The 14,764-nt window shown below is 43.6% G+C and overlaps 1 protein-coding gene across 2 annotated transcripts; it reads right to left on the bottom strand.

Moving 5' to 3' along the window:
• Positions 1-3,645: 3,645 nt before the first annotated feature.
• On the bottom strand, positions 3,646-9,065 carry TOB1 (transducer of ERBB2, 1). Of its 2 annotated transcripts, none has more exons than XM_027034125.2 (2): positions 8,957-9,065; positions 3,646-5,591 (listed from the first exon to the last, which is right to left on the bottom strand). In XM_027034125.2, exon 2 carries the CDS (start codon positions 5,440-5,442, stop codon positions 4,405-4,407), a length of 1,038 nt encoding a protein of 345 aa, XP_026889926.1. In that variant the 5' UTR covers positions 5,443-5,591; positions 8,957-9,065; the 3' UTR covers positions 3,646-4,404. The 2 variants fall into 2 exon arrangements, with proteins under 2 accessions (XP_026889926.1, XP_026889925.1); XM_027034124.2 differs by lacking the exon at positions 8,957-9,065 and adding an exon at positions 7,524-7,823.
• Positions 9,066-14,764: the final 5,699 nt, after the last annotated feature.

The raw sequence follows: 14,764 nt of genomic DNA, 5'->3' as shown, positions 1-14,764 counted from the left end.
CAGTGAGATCTGACCTGAGCAGAGAGCAAGAGTCGGGCACTCAACTGACTGAGCCACCCAGGCACCCCCCCCCCCCTACAGTGACTTGTTTTAAAATAACCTACCTCCTAAACATTTGTGCGAATCTCTCAATTAAAATGCCTGTACATAAGACAGCTATATGAGAATGAAATTAACACAAACACACACTGGAACATTTTACACTTAGGGCACCATTAGTTTCACCTTCAAAAGCTAAGAAGTTAACCACAGTAAATAAAGATTGTCATTATTCTTTAAGGAGGCGTTTTTGTTGTTGTTTTGTTTTTTTTAAGGAGGCATTTTGACTGAAGGTCTACATTTGCCATCTAATACAGGCTTAAAGCTATTCAAAGGAGATTTAACAATACACCTGATTTTAGAAAAGACAGTCAGTAAGGAATATTCTAAACCCAAAGAGCTACTTTTTGGTATCATCTTATTCAATCATCAATGAGCTATGCAATCTGTAAGACAGTATTTTGGACACCAAGAATGGGCCATTCAGAGGCTGCTATACCGACAGTATCCATAGTTATAGAAGTAAAAACAATGAGAAAGACCTATTAAGATAATTAACTCATCAGAAGTGCCTGGCTGGCTTAGTGGTAGATCCTGAGACTCTTGATCTCAGGGTTTGTAAGTTCAAGTCCCACGCTCTGGGTATAGAGATTAAAAATAAAATCTTTTTAAAAAAAATTTTTTTTAAGTTTTATTTATTTTTGAGACAGAGAGAGACAGAGCATGAACGGGGGAGGGGCAGAGAGAGGGGGAGACACAGAATGGAAGCAGGCTCCAGGCTCTGAGCCATCAGCCCAGAGCCCGACGCGGGGCTCGAACTCATGGACCGTGAGATCATGACCTGAGCTGAAGTCGGACGCTCAACCGACTGAGCCACCCAGGCGCCCCTAAAAATAAAATCTTAAAAAAGAAATTAACTCATCAAATCGTCAACTAAAACATTTCCCACAAAGGGTCAAGAGTGTGACAGCAGAATGGGGAGAAAAAGATTTGGGACCAAGATGTTAAGTAAGCTTTTCTAAGGCTTTATAAGGTATGCTAGACAAAAGTACCTTTTAAAAAAAAAAAAAATTACTTTTGAGAGAGAGAGAGAACGCAAGCAGCGGATGTGCAGAGAGAGAGGTGGACAGAGAATCCGAAGTGGGCTCCATGCTGATAGCAGAGAGTGGGGCTTAAACTCACCAACTGAGATCATGACCTGAGCCAAAGTCAGACACTCAACCAATTGAGCCACTCAGTGCCCCTGACAAAAGTACCTTTTGAAAAATTTCCATTCCTGAGGATGCCCGTCTGGCTCAGTTAGTGGAGCACGTGACTCCTGATCTCGGGGTTGAATTTGAGCCCCATGTTGGGTGTAGAAATTACTTAACAATAAAATCTTAAAAAGAAAATTTCCATTCCATGGCTAAAATCAAAACCACAAGAAACAAGTGTTGGCAAGGATGTGGAGAAAGAGGAACCCTTCACACACTCTTGGTGGGAATGCAAACTGGTGCAGCCACTCTGGAAAACAGTATGGAGGTGCCTCAAAAAGTTAAAAATAGAACTACCCTATGACCCAGCAATTGCATTACTAGGTATTTATCCAAAGAATACAAAAATACTAAGTCAAAGGGACAGATACCTGCACCCTGATGTTTATAACAGTCAAATTATGGAAACAGCTCAAGTGTTCATTGGTTGATAAATGGATAAAGATGTGGTATATGTCTACATATATATACACACAAATATTATTCAGCCCTAAAAATGAAACCTTGCCACTTGCAACGACATGGATGGAGACAGAGAGTATAACGCTAGGGGAAAGAAGTCAGAGAAAGACAAAGATTCTACTCGTATGTAGAATTTAATAAGCAAAACAAATAAGGGGGAAAAAAGAGACAAACTAAGAACCAGACTCTTAACCACAGAGAGCAAACTGATGGTTACCAGGGGGGAGGTGGGTGGGAGGATGGGTGTAACAGGTGATGGGGACTAAGGAGTGCGTTTGTTGTGATGAGCACTAGGTGACGTATGGAAGTGTTGAATCACCATATCATATACCTGAAAGTAGTATTGTACTGTATGTTAACTAGAATTAAAATAAAAATTTAAAACATACTTCCATTCCTAATGAGCAAAAAGGGCATGAAAACAGTGCCTCTGTTCGTTCTTTAAAAAAAAAAAAAAAAAAAAGCCTTCAAGGACACCAAGTTCAAATTGAACTGATTTTTCTGAAGCCAATCAAGACTGACATATGGATCAATATGAAATTTCTCTAGGATCTTTTGGCAATACACACATCCATAAGATGTGGGAGATATTCATATTTACATTACGCTCAATTACTTAGAATCTGATTGTACGTATTGGTGTCCCAGATTGTTACAAATTCTATGTATATCTACTGTCCCGCTGCCTTCTGATGGTCAGAAGAAGTATGTCAAAACTGGAGTCTTTCTTTGTAAAAAAAAAAAAAAAAAAAGATTCGTAAAACATTTTTTCTGGTAAGCCTAGAACCTCACCCAAAAGTCTCTAGCAGATACTAGAACTTAAAAACATTAGTGAGTGTTCTTATAGCTATTCAAAGTTGGGGATCACAAAAGCACATAATTGATGGTGCTGGCAGACCGGATCTCCCGGTTCCACTCACTATCCCAGTACCTCTTCATAGCCTCATTCTGTCCACTCAAGGACAAAGGCCTCACCATGGAGCAGACAGCTCGGCTCGGTTATGCCTAGTGCTTGTGTTTTTAAAACTTTTTATTGCTCTAAACTGCATGGGTAACAGACAAAAGGCTTTTTGTACATTGGTGTCCAAAAAAACTCATTTAAGACCAAATTTATTTCACCAGGAACCCAGTGTTGGTTCCTACTATATGTACAAAGTTTTCCTCCAATTCAAGGCAAATTTCTCACTGATACGATGTCAACACACTATCAATGGACATTTAAACAGTGAAATGACTTATTTTACTTCAAAAATAGCATCTTTCTCTTCTGACTCCTCACTTTTTAAGAACCCCCTTCCCAAGCCACTACAATTTGATGTATTATAGGTGAGTAATCTTTGAACCTCCCCTCTACTTCCAAAGCAGCAGATTGGCTATCCAAGTGTATTGAAAAAAAAAAAAAAAAAAAGGTAAACTTTCTGGGAAAATGCACACGGAACACTAACATTGAGCAACCTGTCCAATCTTCAGATTTTGATCATATATTCTCCAGCTAAATATGACTGAACTTTAAGTGTGAGAATTAGTAAACACACCTAATCTTCTTAGTTAGGTCAGCTGTTTTGTCCAAGCAAGGTTTCTGAGTTATTCATCTCCCACGCAGAAACAGAAAACCGATCCAATGGCCTCCCCCTATACATTTCAAATAAATCCTCTCAGGTTACCAGTGAATTTCATTTTATCATGTGACTCTCTTACATGTCAGCAGACACACTTTAAAACTTGCTGTAAAATAGGGTTGGCTAGCCGTAGCATAACCATCCCTATCACAGGGAGACAGGTGTGGGCTGAAGAAAGCTGCAAATGAAAGAATGAATGAATGAATGAATGAATAAAATCATCCCAAGCACTGGCCAGGCAACAGCTTCAAAATAAAGACCACAAGAAGTGCTTTTTAATTTTAAAGAATTTTAATACAAACTTAATATAAACTATTTCAGTCCCTCTTAACATGTAAGACACTGACTCAAAATACTTTTATACCGTTTTTTTCAAGTATTGCACAATATAGGTACAAAATTAATATTTACGATTACATTTCTTCCATAATATATAGCAAAAATCTTTAAACCTTTAACAGAAAATACATTTTTTTTGAAAAAGCAAATATTCGTACATTTTAATTCCACCACTAAAGGAATATCCTGTACACAATTTTTAGAATAGTTGATGTCTTTAAGATGGATATTTTACAATTTCAGTAAAAAAAATACAACATGAAGCTGCTGCTGTCACAGATCACTGTAGTAAAAAGATATAAATGCAATACCATGTCGTAGAAACAATATATATATCCTCTGATATTTTACAAACTTCGTACTAAATTAAATTATACAATTAGAAAAGACCAATAAACCCACTTATTAGTGCCAATTTTTTATAAAAAAAAAATCAGCCATGTCCTTGCTATATCTTAAATACTGTAAGAGGCCATATCTGAGAGTATACTTTAAAATATACAGTCAGTATAAAATAACTTTGTGCTTGGTTGGCAAATGAAAAATGATGCATGTTTTATTTTTGTAACCAAGCCTGAATGTATCCTTACTATAAGCTTTAAAAAAAAAAAAAAAAAATCTCAAGGAGGTGAAAAAAAAAAATCCCCCTTGGGCCCGTGCATTTCAACTCGTAAGATACATTTTTTCTTTTTCTAGTTAGCCATGACAGGCTGGAATTGCTGGTTAGAATACTGCATGTTATTTAGGCTAAAATTCAAGCCGTCGACAAAAGACTTCTCGTTGAGGCCTCCATAGGCCGCAAACACATCAAAGGCATTACTGTACTGGAGAGGACTGAGGTTAAGGGGGCTGTCACCTGGGAACATTCCATGGGTACTACTACCTTGACCCTGCATGTTAGGAAAAATAAATTCCTTGGCATTAGGAGAGAGAGCAGAGGCTTTCTGCTGTTGCTGCTGCTGCGGCGGCGGTGGGGGCGGCGGTGGCTGGGATGGCTGCTGTTGTTGCTGCGGCTGCTGTTGGCTACCCAGGCCGAGCCCGTACAGAGAGTGCATTGAGGAAGAGACGGCTTTCTGCTTCAAGAGGTCGTTCACATTCAAGCCGAGGTTGATAGGAGAAGTACGTGCAACCTTGTTGCTGCGGCCGCTATTCTTCATTTTGGTAGAGCCGAACTTGGTGGCAGCAAAAGTGGCAGTGGTGAAGGTTAAAGGCTGAGTGGACCGGGGCATGAAGGTAGGGCTTACAGCAGCAGAGTGACCAAAGGGAGGCGACGGAGAGCTGGACACTGATGAGGCTGGGTCACTGATGGGCATAAAAACCTGGGCCTCTGGGTTAAAGCTGTTTTTGATCTCCTTATCCAACTCACATCCATTTTCGTTATTATCATCCACATAAAGCACCTTCACTGGTCCCTTTTCACCAATTTGGTAGGAAACCTCAAACGGGTCGATCCAAACACTAAGATCCTGTGGCAGATTGCCACGAACATCATCAATGTCCAAGCCACTCTCTTTGGATGCTTGTTCAATCACTGGGTCCACTTTCTCCCCTATGTGTATACATCTAAACCCTGATCCTTTGTATGGCTTTTCAGGATACCAGTGCCCTTCGTATTTCTTCTTAAGAAGTCTTTCAAGCTCTTCGCCAAAAATGTTGACACGTCTCCTGGGAAGCTTATTGTACAAATATGAGATAATAAAATTTAGTGCTACTTGGATTTCAAGCTGCATAGCTGCTATGCCACAAAGTGAGCTCTGTGTTTCAACTCCCCCCTACACACACACACACACACAAGTGTTCAGTTTGTGGCAGAGAAACAAATTCTCATTCAGAGTGCTGGTATTCTGTAGGTTATCCTTCACCTTGAGTGGTCTTGCTCCTTAAAGAAAAACAAAACAAAACAAAAACAAACATGTCCAAATAAGATAAATCTCAGTCCCGCAACCTCTTCTACCCCCAGAGTAACGTTACTTTAGGAAAAGTTTAATAGGCTAGCAAGTCAGAAAAATATAAATAGCACAAAATAAAGGAACGTACAATAGAAAATTGTTTATTGAAGTTCAAAATCTCATGGGAAAACTTAGGATTTACACTTAAAACAAAATTTTCAACCCTATTACTTTTTTTTTCTTTTCCTGAAAACAGTATCTCTCTAGCGCATGTAGCGTATTTCTTCCCTCAATTCTCACAAGATTATTTATTGGAAACTCTACTCCAGACACCCGTCCACCCACCTCCACACACATATACACCAGTTTTAGAAAGTGATCATATTCCTATTCACCAATTTAGAAGTGAATTTTATATTTCAATTCATTCTGGATTTATGCTGCTTCAATCTGCTGTATCGTTAAACATTTAGACATTTGAGGAGTTAGGGAAATTATTTTGATTTCCAAAGTACATGATGCTAAAATTAAAAATACTAAATACTAAATGAATTGCCAACCTTGTGAACGATAATTATGAAACAAATTATCCCATATAGCTGCCCTCTTGAATACTAAGGGCATACACTGTAATAATCGAGGTTCTCTGTGCCTTTTCTTTTCAATGTATATTTTTCTAAGTCTGAAAATTTCTCTTTAGCAGCAAGTGCAACAAAAGCAATAATTAATTTCAACACTCTATTGATTATTCTCTTTAAAGGGGAGGGCTTCTGAGTTTTATTCTGATTTTCAAAACCACCTCCCTCCTTCACGATAAGAGAACAGCCGGGGAGGCTGGTACGATAAGGTCGACCTTTAAACGTTTGCTGGATCAGCACTGGGTGGGGAGAAGAAAAGATCAAGGGCAAACAGAAGATATTTGCAAAAGGAATCTATTCGTACACTGAGGCTGATTTAAAAGGGCATTTAAAACTCAAGTTGGTATTAATCCATCTGTTCCATGTTCCATATTCGTGATGACAAAGGGAAAGGATCCCCGGCGGCCCACAAACTACACTCTGCAAGCCCAAAGCCGGAGTGCCGGCGAAGGCAGCTGATTAAGCCAAATTGCTTGAAGGTGCAGCCGAGCGAAATTCAGGCTCCGCGGAAGGTAGTTTTAAAGCAACGCCTTAAGACAGGAGTGTGAAGAATTACATAAACAGCCAGTTGGGTCTCATTAGATTTCAGCTCACAGCCCTCGGAGCCCAAGCGCTGGAGCAGCAGCAAGCAGCAGCAGCAGCAAGAGGAGGAGGAGGTGGAGGAGGAGGAGGAGGAGGAGGAGGAGGAGGAAGAGAGGAGGAGGAGGAAGAGAGGAGGAGGAGGAAGGGAGGAGGAGGAGGAAGGGAGGAGGAGGAGAGTACAAGTCTCCTCCGAAAAGGAGGAGGAGGAAGGCCACGAGAAATGGCAAAGCAACCACTCGGGGCCGGGCACCCGGCAGGTCGGGGCGCCGGCCGCTCCGGGTCAGCCGCTCCCCTCCCCCCGCCGTAACCTGACCCGCCGCTCCCGCCCCCCGCCCCCCGCCCGAGGCTCCTGGGACCTGGCCAGAGCCCGGGAGCACCGGCTCCCCCGCACCATTTTCAGTCCCGGCGGCCACCGGCCCCGCGGACCCCAGCGTCCCCCTCGAGCTCGCCGCTCCTCCGGGCGCCCCAACCCCCGATTCCCGTCAGCTCGGCCCGGGCAGCCCTTCCCTCCTCACCCTCCCGGCCCGAGCCGAGACCGACGCGCCGGCCGGCCCCGCCTCCGGGCCCCGGGCGCGCTGGGGCCCCTCGGAGCCGCTCCCCTCCACGCCCGGGCCGCGACGCCGCCGTCCCCGAGGGCCCGGGGCTCGACGCCGCTGCAGCCCCTCCGCCTCCGGACCCCGCCCGCCGCCCTTCGATACTTACTGGCTGCTTCCACCACAGACCCGGCCGCTGGGCGGGGGAGAAGGGGCGGCAGGGCGGGGGCTCGGGAGGGTCGGCAGCGGCCAGTTGGCTGAATGCAAGACGGCGCCGCCGGGCGGAGGACGGGGGCTTCGGCGCGGGTCTCAGGAACTCGACCCTTGTGGCTCGGGGTGGCGGGGACGGGTCAGGCGAACGCGCTCGCTTTTCCACACAGCCTGGTGCCCGGCCCAGCGTCCCCGTAGTGCGCCCACTCCGCGCCGGGCCAGAGCTTCGCTCCTTCTGCCGCGGCGCGCGCCCCGCCTCTCGTTTTATAGTCTCCTCCCTGCCCCCATCCCCTCCCGTAGGGGTGCGCGCGCGCCCGCCTCGCGTCACACAGCTCCGGGCCGCGTAACCATTCCCCGCCCTGCGGCCCCGCACCCCAGACCCTCAGCAGCGGCTCCGCCCCTGCCCTGCCCCCCGATGCCATTGGTCAAGTCTCGCCTGCCCATGTCCTGACGGGCGGCGGAGGGCCGAGTGGACAACGCCACACCCCTCGGGCTCCACGATGGCCAATGAGCCGACGTTCTGGAGCCACTGTGGGTGGGATTAAGAGAAAGCTGGGAACGGGATTGGGGGGCAGACGTGCCAGTGAGGGCGACGGTAGTGGGTGGGGCGGCTGACGCTAAATCTGGGCGGAGAGCACCGGAGAGAACAGGGGGAAGGGGAGCGAGGCAGGTGGCGGGGCGGCGGGGAAGAACGGGAGGAGAGCCTCGAGAAGGAGGGGACAGTTTACAAAAATGCACTACCCGAGTGGGACTGTGGCCCAGGAAAATCCCACTCGTGAACGAGCTACCAAATCGGCCTCCAGTGCACCCAGGAGAGCCTAGAGAAAGGGCGAACTGTGACAGGGACTCGTGCACCCGATTAATTGAATATTAATCACCTCAGGGGCCTAGGCCAACTGCCACCCAGAGAGTGGCAACAGCAGAACCCAAAGCTGCCGTGCCAGGCTGGGGGTGGGGAAGAGAGACCACCTGGCCACACCTCCCTCCCAGGTGACAGTTTAACTGCCTCTGCATCCCACTTCAGACCTCCCCATGCGATCTGGCAGCAACTCGGACGTGGGGTGGCTTGAGACTGTAAGAAGAATCACATTTTATTCCAAAGGTCCCAACCCAGGCCTCCGTGCCAAACTGCGTACGTATCCAAGTATATATATGCATGCGTGTATTCAAATGTATTTTAACATAAATACACACAATAAACACGGTGCCTTCCTGTAATGCACGTTTAAGATAATCTTCGGTTGAAATGTGAGCGGGTAAACAGGGAGCGGGGAAAGAGAGGGACTCCAGGGAGGCGGGTAAGCGCCCTTTTCACAACCTGCAGCAGAGAAATACACGAAGTTACAGTGGGAGTGGAACCGAGCGTCCCTCTCGGCTAAAAATATTACTCACAGGTAGCAACGACGCCTGATTGGCCGCACTTCTCCCTTAGCAACTAGGCGATTGGCTGTCTGGTATCCAGGAGACAGACGTCAAGCTCGCACTGGGAAAAGAGGAGAGAAAGTCTAGGCGGAGGGATGGTAGGGAGGGGGAGAAAGAGGAGCAATGAATGAAACGCCCGGCGCTTGGCCTTCTCTCCCCGCTTTCCTCTGAGCTCAAGAAGTGCTTCCTGGAAAAACACCAGCTGGGGCTCCGCCTTCCTCTTAAAACTGTGGGGCCTGAACTCTCAACCTGCTATAAGGAAGTTAAAGCGGAACTCCCCGATGAGTGGGGTGTCCGCGGAGCCGGCTGTGTAGACCGGTTGTGCTGTGCCCGCACACATCCGCTTTAGGTGTTAGGCCTAGAGACTTTACGCTTTAGGCATGTAGCCTTTTTCTCCACTCTGACTCCCGTGCCCTCGTGCCTCCATCCCTGGTCCCCTTTAGAAGGAACCGAACTGGTAGAGGATATTTCGGAAATTTCTAAAGTCGCCATTGTGGGGACTGGGAGTGGGAGGAAGATTGGTTTGTAGAATGGTTTGAGGGTGGGAGTGGTCAGTGGCCGATTTAATGTTTATTGTACAGATTCCTAAAACTCCTGCAGTCTGTTTTAAGAACATAGAAATTTTACTCAATGACTGATTTTTCAGTCTTTGGATTTTTTGTAACAAGGAAAAGTGGGATTTGATTGTGAAAGTATGGAAGCATTTTATTTTATTTTATTTCTTGGAAGCATTAAAATTTTTTTTAATGTTTATTTTTGAGAGAGAGACAGACAGAGTGCGAGTGGAGGAGGTGCAGAGAGAGAGAGAGAGAGAGAGGGAGACACAGAACTCCAACCAAGCTCCAGGCTCTGAGCTGTCAGCACAAAGCCCGACACGGGGCTTGAACTCACGGAGTGTGAGATCATGACCTGAGCCGAAGTCAGCCGCCCAACCCACTGAGCCACTCCGGCACCCCGGAAGCATTTTAAATTAAAACTCCCCTTTCTCTACATCAAGATATTCTTTCAGTGTTTTCTACTTTTTGCTCAGTTGTAACTTTTTGTTTTCTATAATGAGCATTCCTTCCATTTGTTATAAAAAATGAGTTATTTTTAATTTTATGATTAGCTGAGCACAGAAATTACAGGTAACAAGATGGGAAATTTGGGGAATGGTTTATCAAGTGAAGCACTTCATTTTTCATGTGCTCCAGAGCATAATTTCTCTTACCATTAGGCAAATGATATTACTGTACCAAACATCCAGAATTGCAGGACCATGTGTGAGGTCATGTGTCCTGATTTGTAATTTGGAAAATATATCACTATAATTAGAGGAGCATATTAGGCTTGGCTGAGATTAAAATGTCTAACCAAAGATAGATGAATTGTAATTTTGTCTACCTTATCTATACTTTTCAAGAATTTGCAAAAGGAAGGTACAAATTCTCTTTTCTGAATGTCCCCAATCTATAATCCCAGGCTTAAAACTCTAGAGCACTCGTCTGATAGGTTCTGATTAATTATCAATAGCGGTAAATAGAGTTTTTTAATAAAAAATTTAAATGCCAAAACTGTATGAGTTATTGCAGCTCAGCCCAAGGGTATGAGGACTTTTCAGAGCAGGTATAAACACACACGCACATGTGGAGGCCCCATGATATGCTGGGCAAAGTTCTGAAGGGCGGGTATCTGAATTTTACCCATTTCTATCAACCTTCATATCACTCATCTATAAAAAGTGTTGGATGACATAATCTCTAACATCTCTTTCAATTAAAATATTCCACATTTAAAACTCAATGCCTTTAAAGTAAATAACATAGTTATTTTAAAAATATAGATCGCAAATACAGGGAAACCAGATTCATACTCCTCCAAGTCACGAGGTATAAAATTCCCCTTATGCAAGTTTACACTTTAAAGGACCCCCCTCATATGGCTTATTACTATTTAACATTTACTTTGGAATTGTTCAGGGGAGTGGACTGCTAAATGACTATTTTGATTAATGGAGGGAAAAAAAATAAGCGTTCGATAGGAGGCTTCAGGTGATATTGCAACAATAGGTATTCCTCTCTCTGGGCGAGTAATAGTCACTGAAAATCACAGTCTTTGCCTTTCCCCACCTTGCATTCCACAAGATTCCTAGAGCAGTGCCTTACACTGAAGGTAAACGAGTATGTTCCAATATCATTGCGAAATACAGTTCTTGAAAGTGCGCTGAATTATTATCTTCTTCACACACACAAACGCACACACACTCCCACCTTGATTTCTGACAGATGTGTCCTAAACCTTGTAATTCTCATTCTGTTTCTTTGCAAACTGAGGATTACAGGAGAGTCACCATCTCCTGATGTGTACTTATCAAGGCTTATTTTACTTCTAGAGAATCAAACTTTTATCTTTATTTGAAAGTTAGCATGCAAGCATGATATCTTTCTCATCATTGTCATTCATTTCTTGCAGACTGTCATGCACACTTTAATATTATTGAGAAGGAGCAATTATTAAATAATCATTGAGTTATTAAAAACCAAGTAAACCAATTCTCTCCTAAACATTTTTCTTTCCTTTTCTTTTCTTATTTACTTTGAGAGAGAAAGAGAGCAAGAGCAGGGGAAAGAGAGAGAATCTGACACAGGGCTCAAACTCACGAACTGTGAGATCATGACCCGGGCCGAAACCAAGAGTCTGACGCCCAACCGAATGAGCCACCCAGGCGCCCCTTTCCTAAACACTTTTCAAAGGAAGTCACACACTTATGACTGAGGAAACCTCAGTGTGGTTTCCTGTGGCTTCTCATATGGGTTAGTGGAGGAGGGCCATATGTTGTCTAAAAGAGATGGGAACACGGACATTGTCGTTGAAAGATAACCAGATAACACTGAACAAACCCATTTATCTTTGGAACAGGCAATCCCACTGAAGCAACTGGGTCCAACAGGAGAAGGTGCCCTGATAACCTGCTTACTCCCTGTTATCTTGGTGAACAACAATCCAGACCAAATCTTTGAATTTCTCTCCATTAGCCAAGGATGAGGATTTTGATCTCAGGCACAAATTGCATTTGCAGATTCTGGGAATGATACAGTGTTTATAACATTCTACCTGCAAAGAACATTTATTCAAAGCCTCTGTGAGCTAATAGCGTTAGAATACTTTAAAAGTATGAATTCTAGACTTCACCTGTTGTAGCCTGTCTGCTAAGAAAAATGGAAAATGCTCTGTTAAAATGATATGTCAATTTCAAGCATAGATTGCATCCCTTATTACACAGCTCTCCTTACTCAAACAGAACTACATAACAAAATTCTAGTTTAGAAAAGATATACATGGTCCAACAATATATATTGTATTTGAGAGAGAGAGAGAGAACACACACACACACACACACACACACACACACACACACACACAAAGCTGTAAGCGCTAACTACGTGTTTTCCCAGGCTTCTTTGCAGTGGAATTAGCATTGTGACACAGTTCTGACAAAGCAGTGTAAACAGAAGTCAGTGGGGAGGGTTTCTGAGAAAGCTTTGCTCTTCTTATCAAAGGGACTTATTCCAGTTACTAATGCTACATAACCATCCAGAACTTAGGAGCATAAAACACCCATTTCACTATGTTCTCGGATCCTGTAGGTCAGGCGTTCAGACAGGGTAGAGGGGACCAGATGGCCTTTCTAGGCTCCACAACATCTGGAACTTCAGCTTGGAAGATTTGAACATTCAAGAATCATCCGGAGCAGATGTGTCTAATAGAACTTTTCTCCAATGATGGAAATGGCCTATCTCTGTGCTGTGGCTACTGAGCACTTGAAATGTGGCCAGAGTGACTGAGGAACTAAAGCTTTCATTTAGTTTTAATTAAATGTACATTTAAATTAGCACAGGTGGCCAGCAGCTCCTGAGTAGAACAGCATGAATCTGTCTGGAGGCTTCTTCACTTATCTGTCTAGTACCTGGTCTGGGACGACCCAAAGGCTGGGCTCAGTTGACACCGTATTGCAGCGTCTACACGTGGCCTCTGAACCTTCCCTGTGGCTTGGGCTTCTCCCAGCATGGCAGCTGGTTCTCAGAGGAAGCACCTCAAGAGAGAGTTTCTGAAGAGCGAACATTCTAAGAGAGCCAAAATGGAAGTCACGTGGCCTTTTACGACCCAGCCTTGGAATTCACAAAGCCCCACTTCTGCCATACTCCATTGGTCGAAGTAATCGGAAGCCTGTCTAGATTCAAGAGGAAAGCCCAGAGCCCCTCCCCCCCGCCACTCCCACCACCTCCAAAGGGAGGAATGTCAATGAATTTGTAATTCAGTAATTTATTCCTGAAGTATAGTTGACTTACAATGTTAGATTAGTTTCAGGTGTACAACATAGTGATTTGACAGTTACATACATTACTCAATGTTCATCATAAGTGTAGTCACCATCTGTCTCTACATTTAAGAGTCTGCTTAGTTTGTTTATTCATTTGTTTTGTTTTTTAGATTCCATATATACGTGAAATCATATGGCACGTGTCTTTCTCTGATTTATTTCACTTAGCATAACACACTCTAGGTCCATCCATGTTGTCACAAATGGCAAGATTTCAGTCATTTTTATGGCTGAGTAATAGCCTCTGTGTGTGTGTGCCTGTATGTGTGTGTGTGTGTGTGTGTGTGTGTGTGTGTATACCACATGTTCTTTTTCATTCATCTATCAATGCACACATTTTACATATAAATCTTTAACTACATCTCTGATTATTTCTTTGGGATTGTTCCCTAAGTGTATTTATCGGATATCAAAGAGAAGGGATAGTTTTTAAACTTTTTTTTTTTTTTTGAGAGAGAGAGCGAGAGCGTAAGTAGGGAGAGGGGCAGAGGGAGAGGGAGAGACCATCCTAAGCAGGCTCCATACCCAGTGCGGAGACTGACATGGGGCTCAATCTCAAGACTGTGAGATCATGACCTGAGCCAAAACCAAGAGTCGGACGCTTAACCAAATGAGCACCCCAGAAGGGATATTTTTAAGGCTCTTAATACATAATGACAACCCATTTTCCAGAAAGACTGTACTGTTTTACACTCCCAGTGTATAATTACGTCTATCTCACTACATCCTAGCCAGCATTGACCGCTAGGATATTTGTTCTGTTCTTGGCTATTTGATAAATAAAATGGTATCTGTTTGTTGTTTTGATTTACACTTCTTTGATCATGTGTAAGATGAATATGTTTTCACATATTTGTCAGTTCTTTGCACTACGCTTTCAATGAATTTTCTAGCCACGCTTTTTCTCCACATTTCTATGAGAGGTCTTTGAATTTTTCCTCTTTAATGCATGTGAGCACCTTGCATATTGTGTGCCAAATAGTTTGCTGAACGTGATTCTGATCTTAAATTTCATTTTAGAACTTCCCCAAATGTTCTAGATGGTTTTTACTCATTTTATTTTTATTTTTTTAAGTTTTTATTTTAATCACTCAGTGCTCATGACACTGAGTATACTCCTTAATTCCCATCACCTATTTCAGTCATTCCCCACCCACCCCAGCTCCTCTATGGTAACCCTAAGTTTGTTCTCTGTAGTTAAGAGTCTATTTCTTGGTTTGCCTCTTCCTCTTTTTTTCCCTTTGCTCATTTATTTTTTTCTTAAATTCCACATATGAGTGAAATCAGGTCATCTTTGTCTTTCTCTGATTGATTTATTTCCCTTAGCATTATACTCTCTAGCTCCATCCATGTCATTGCAAATAGCAAGATTTCATTCTTTTTTATGCCTGAATAATATTCCATTGTCAATATATACC

This window comes from Acinonyx jubatus, chromosome E1, assembly GCF_027475565.1.
Source record: "Acinonyx jubatus isolate Ajub_Pintada_27869175 chromosome E1, VMU_Ajub_asm_v1.0, whole genome shotgun sequence".
NCBI classification, from domain to species: domain Eukaryota; kingdom Metazoa; phylum Chordata; class Mammalia; order Carnivora; family Felidae; genus Acinonyx; species Acinonyx jubatus.
Note: the sequence above shows the minus strand (reverse complement) of the source record. Positions and strands in the feature narration are given on the sequence as shown.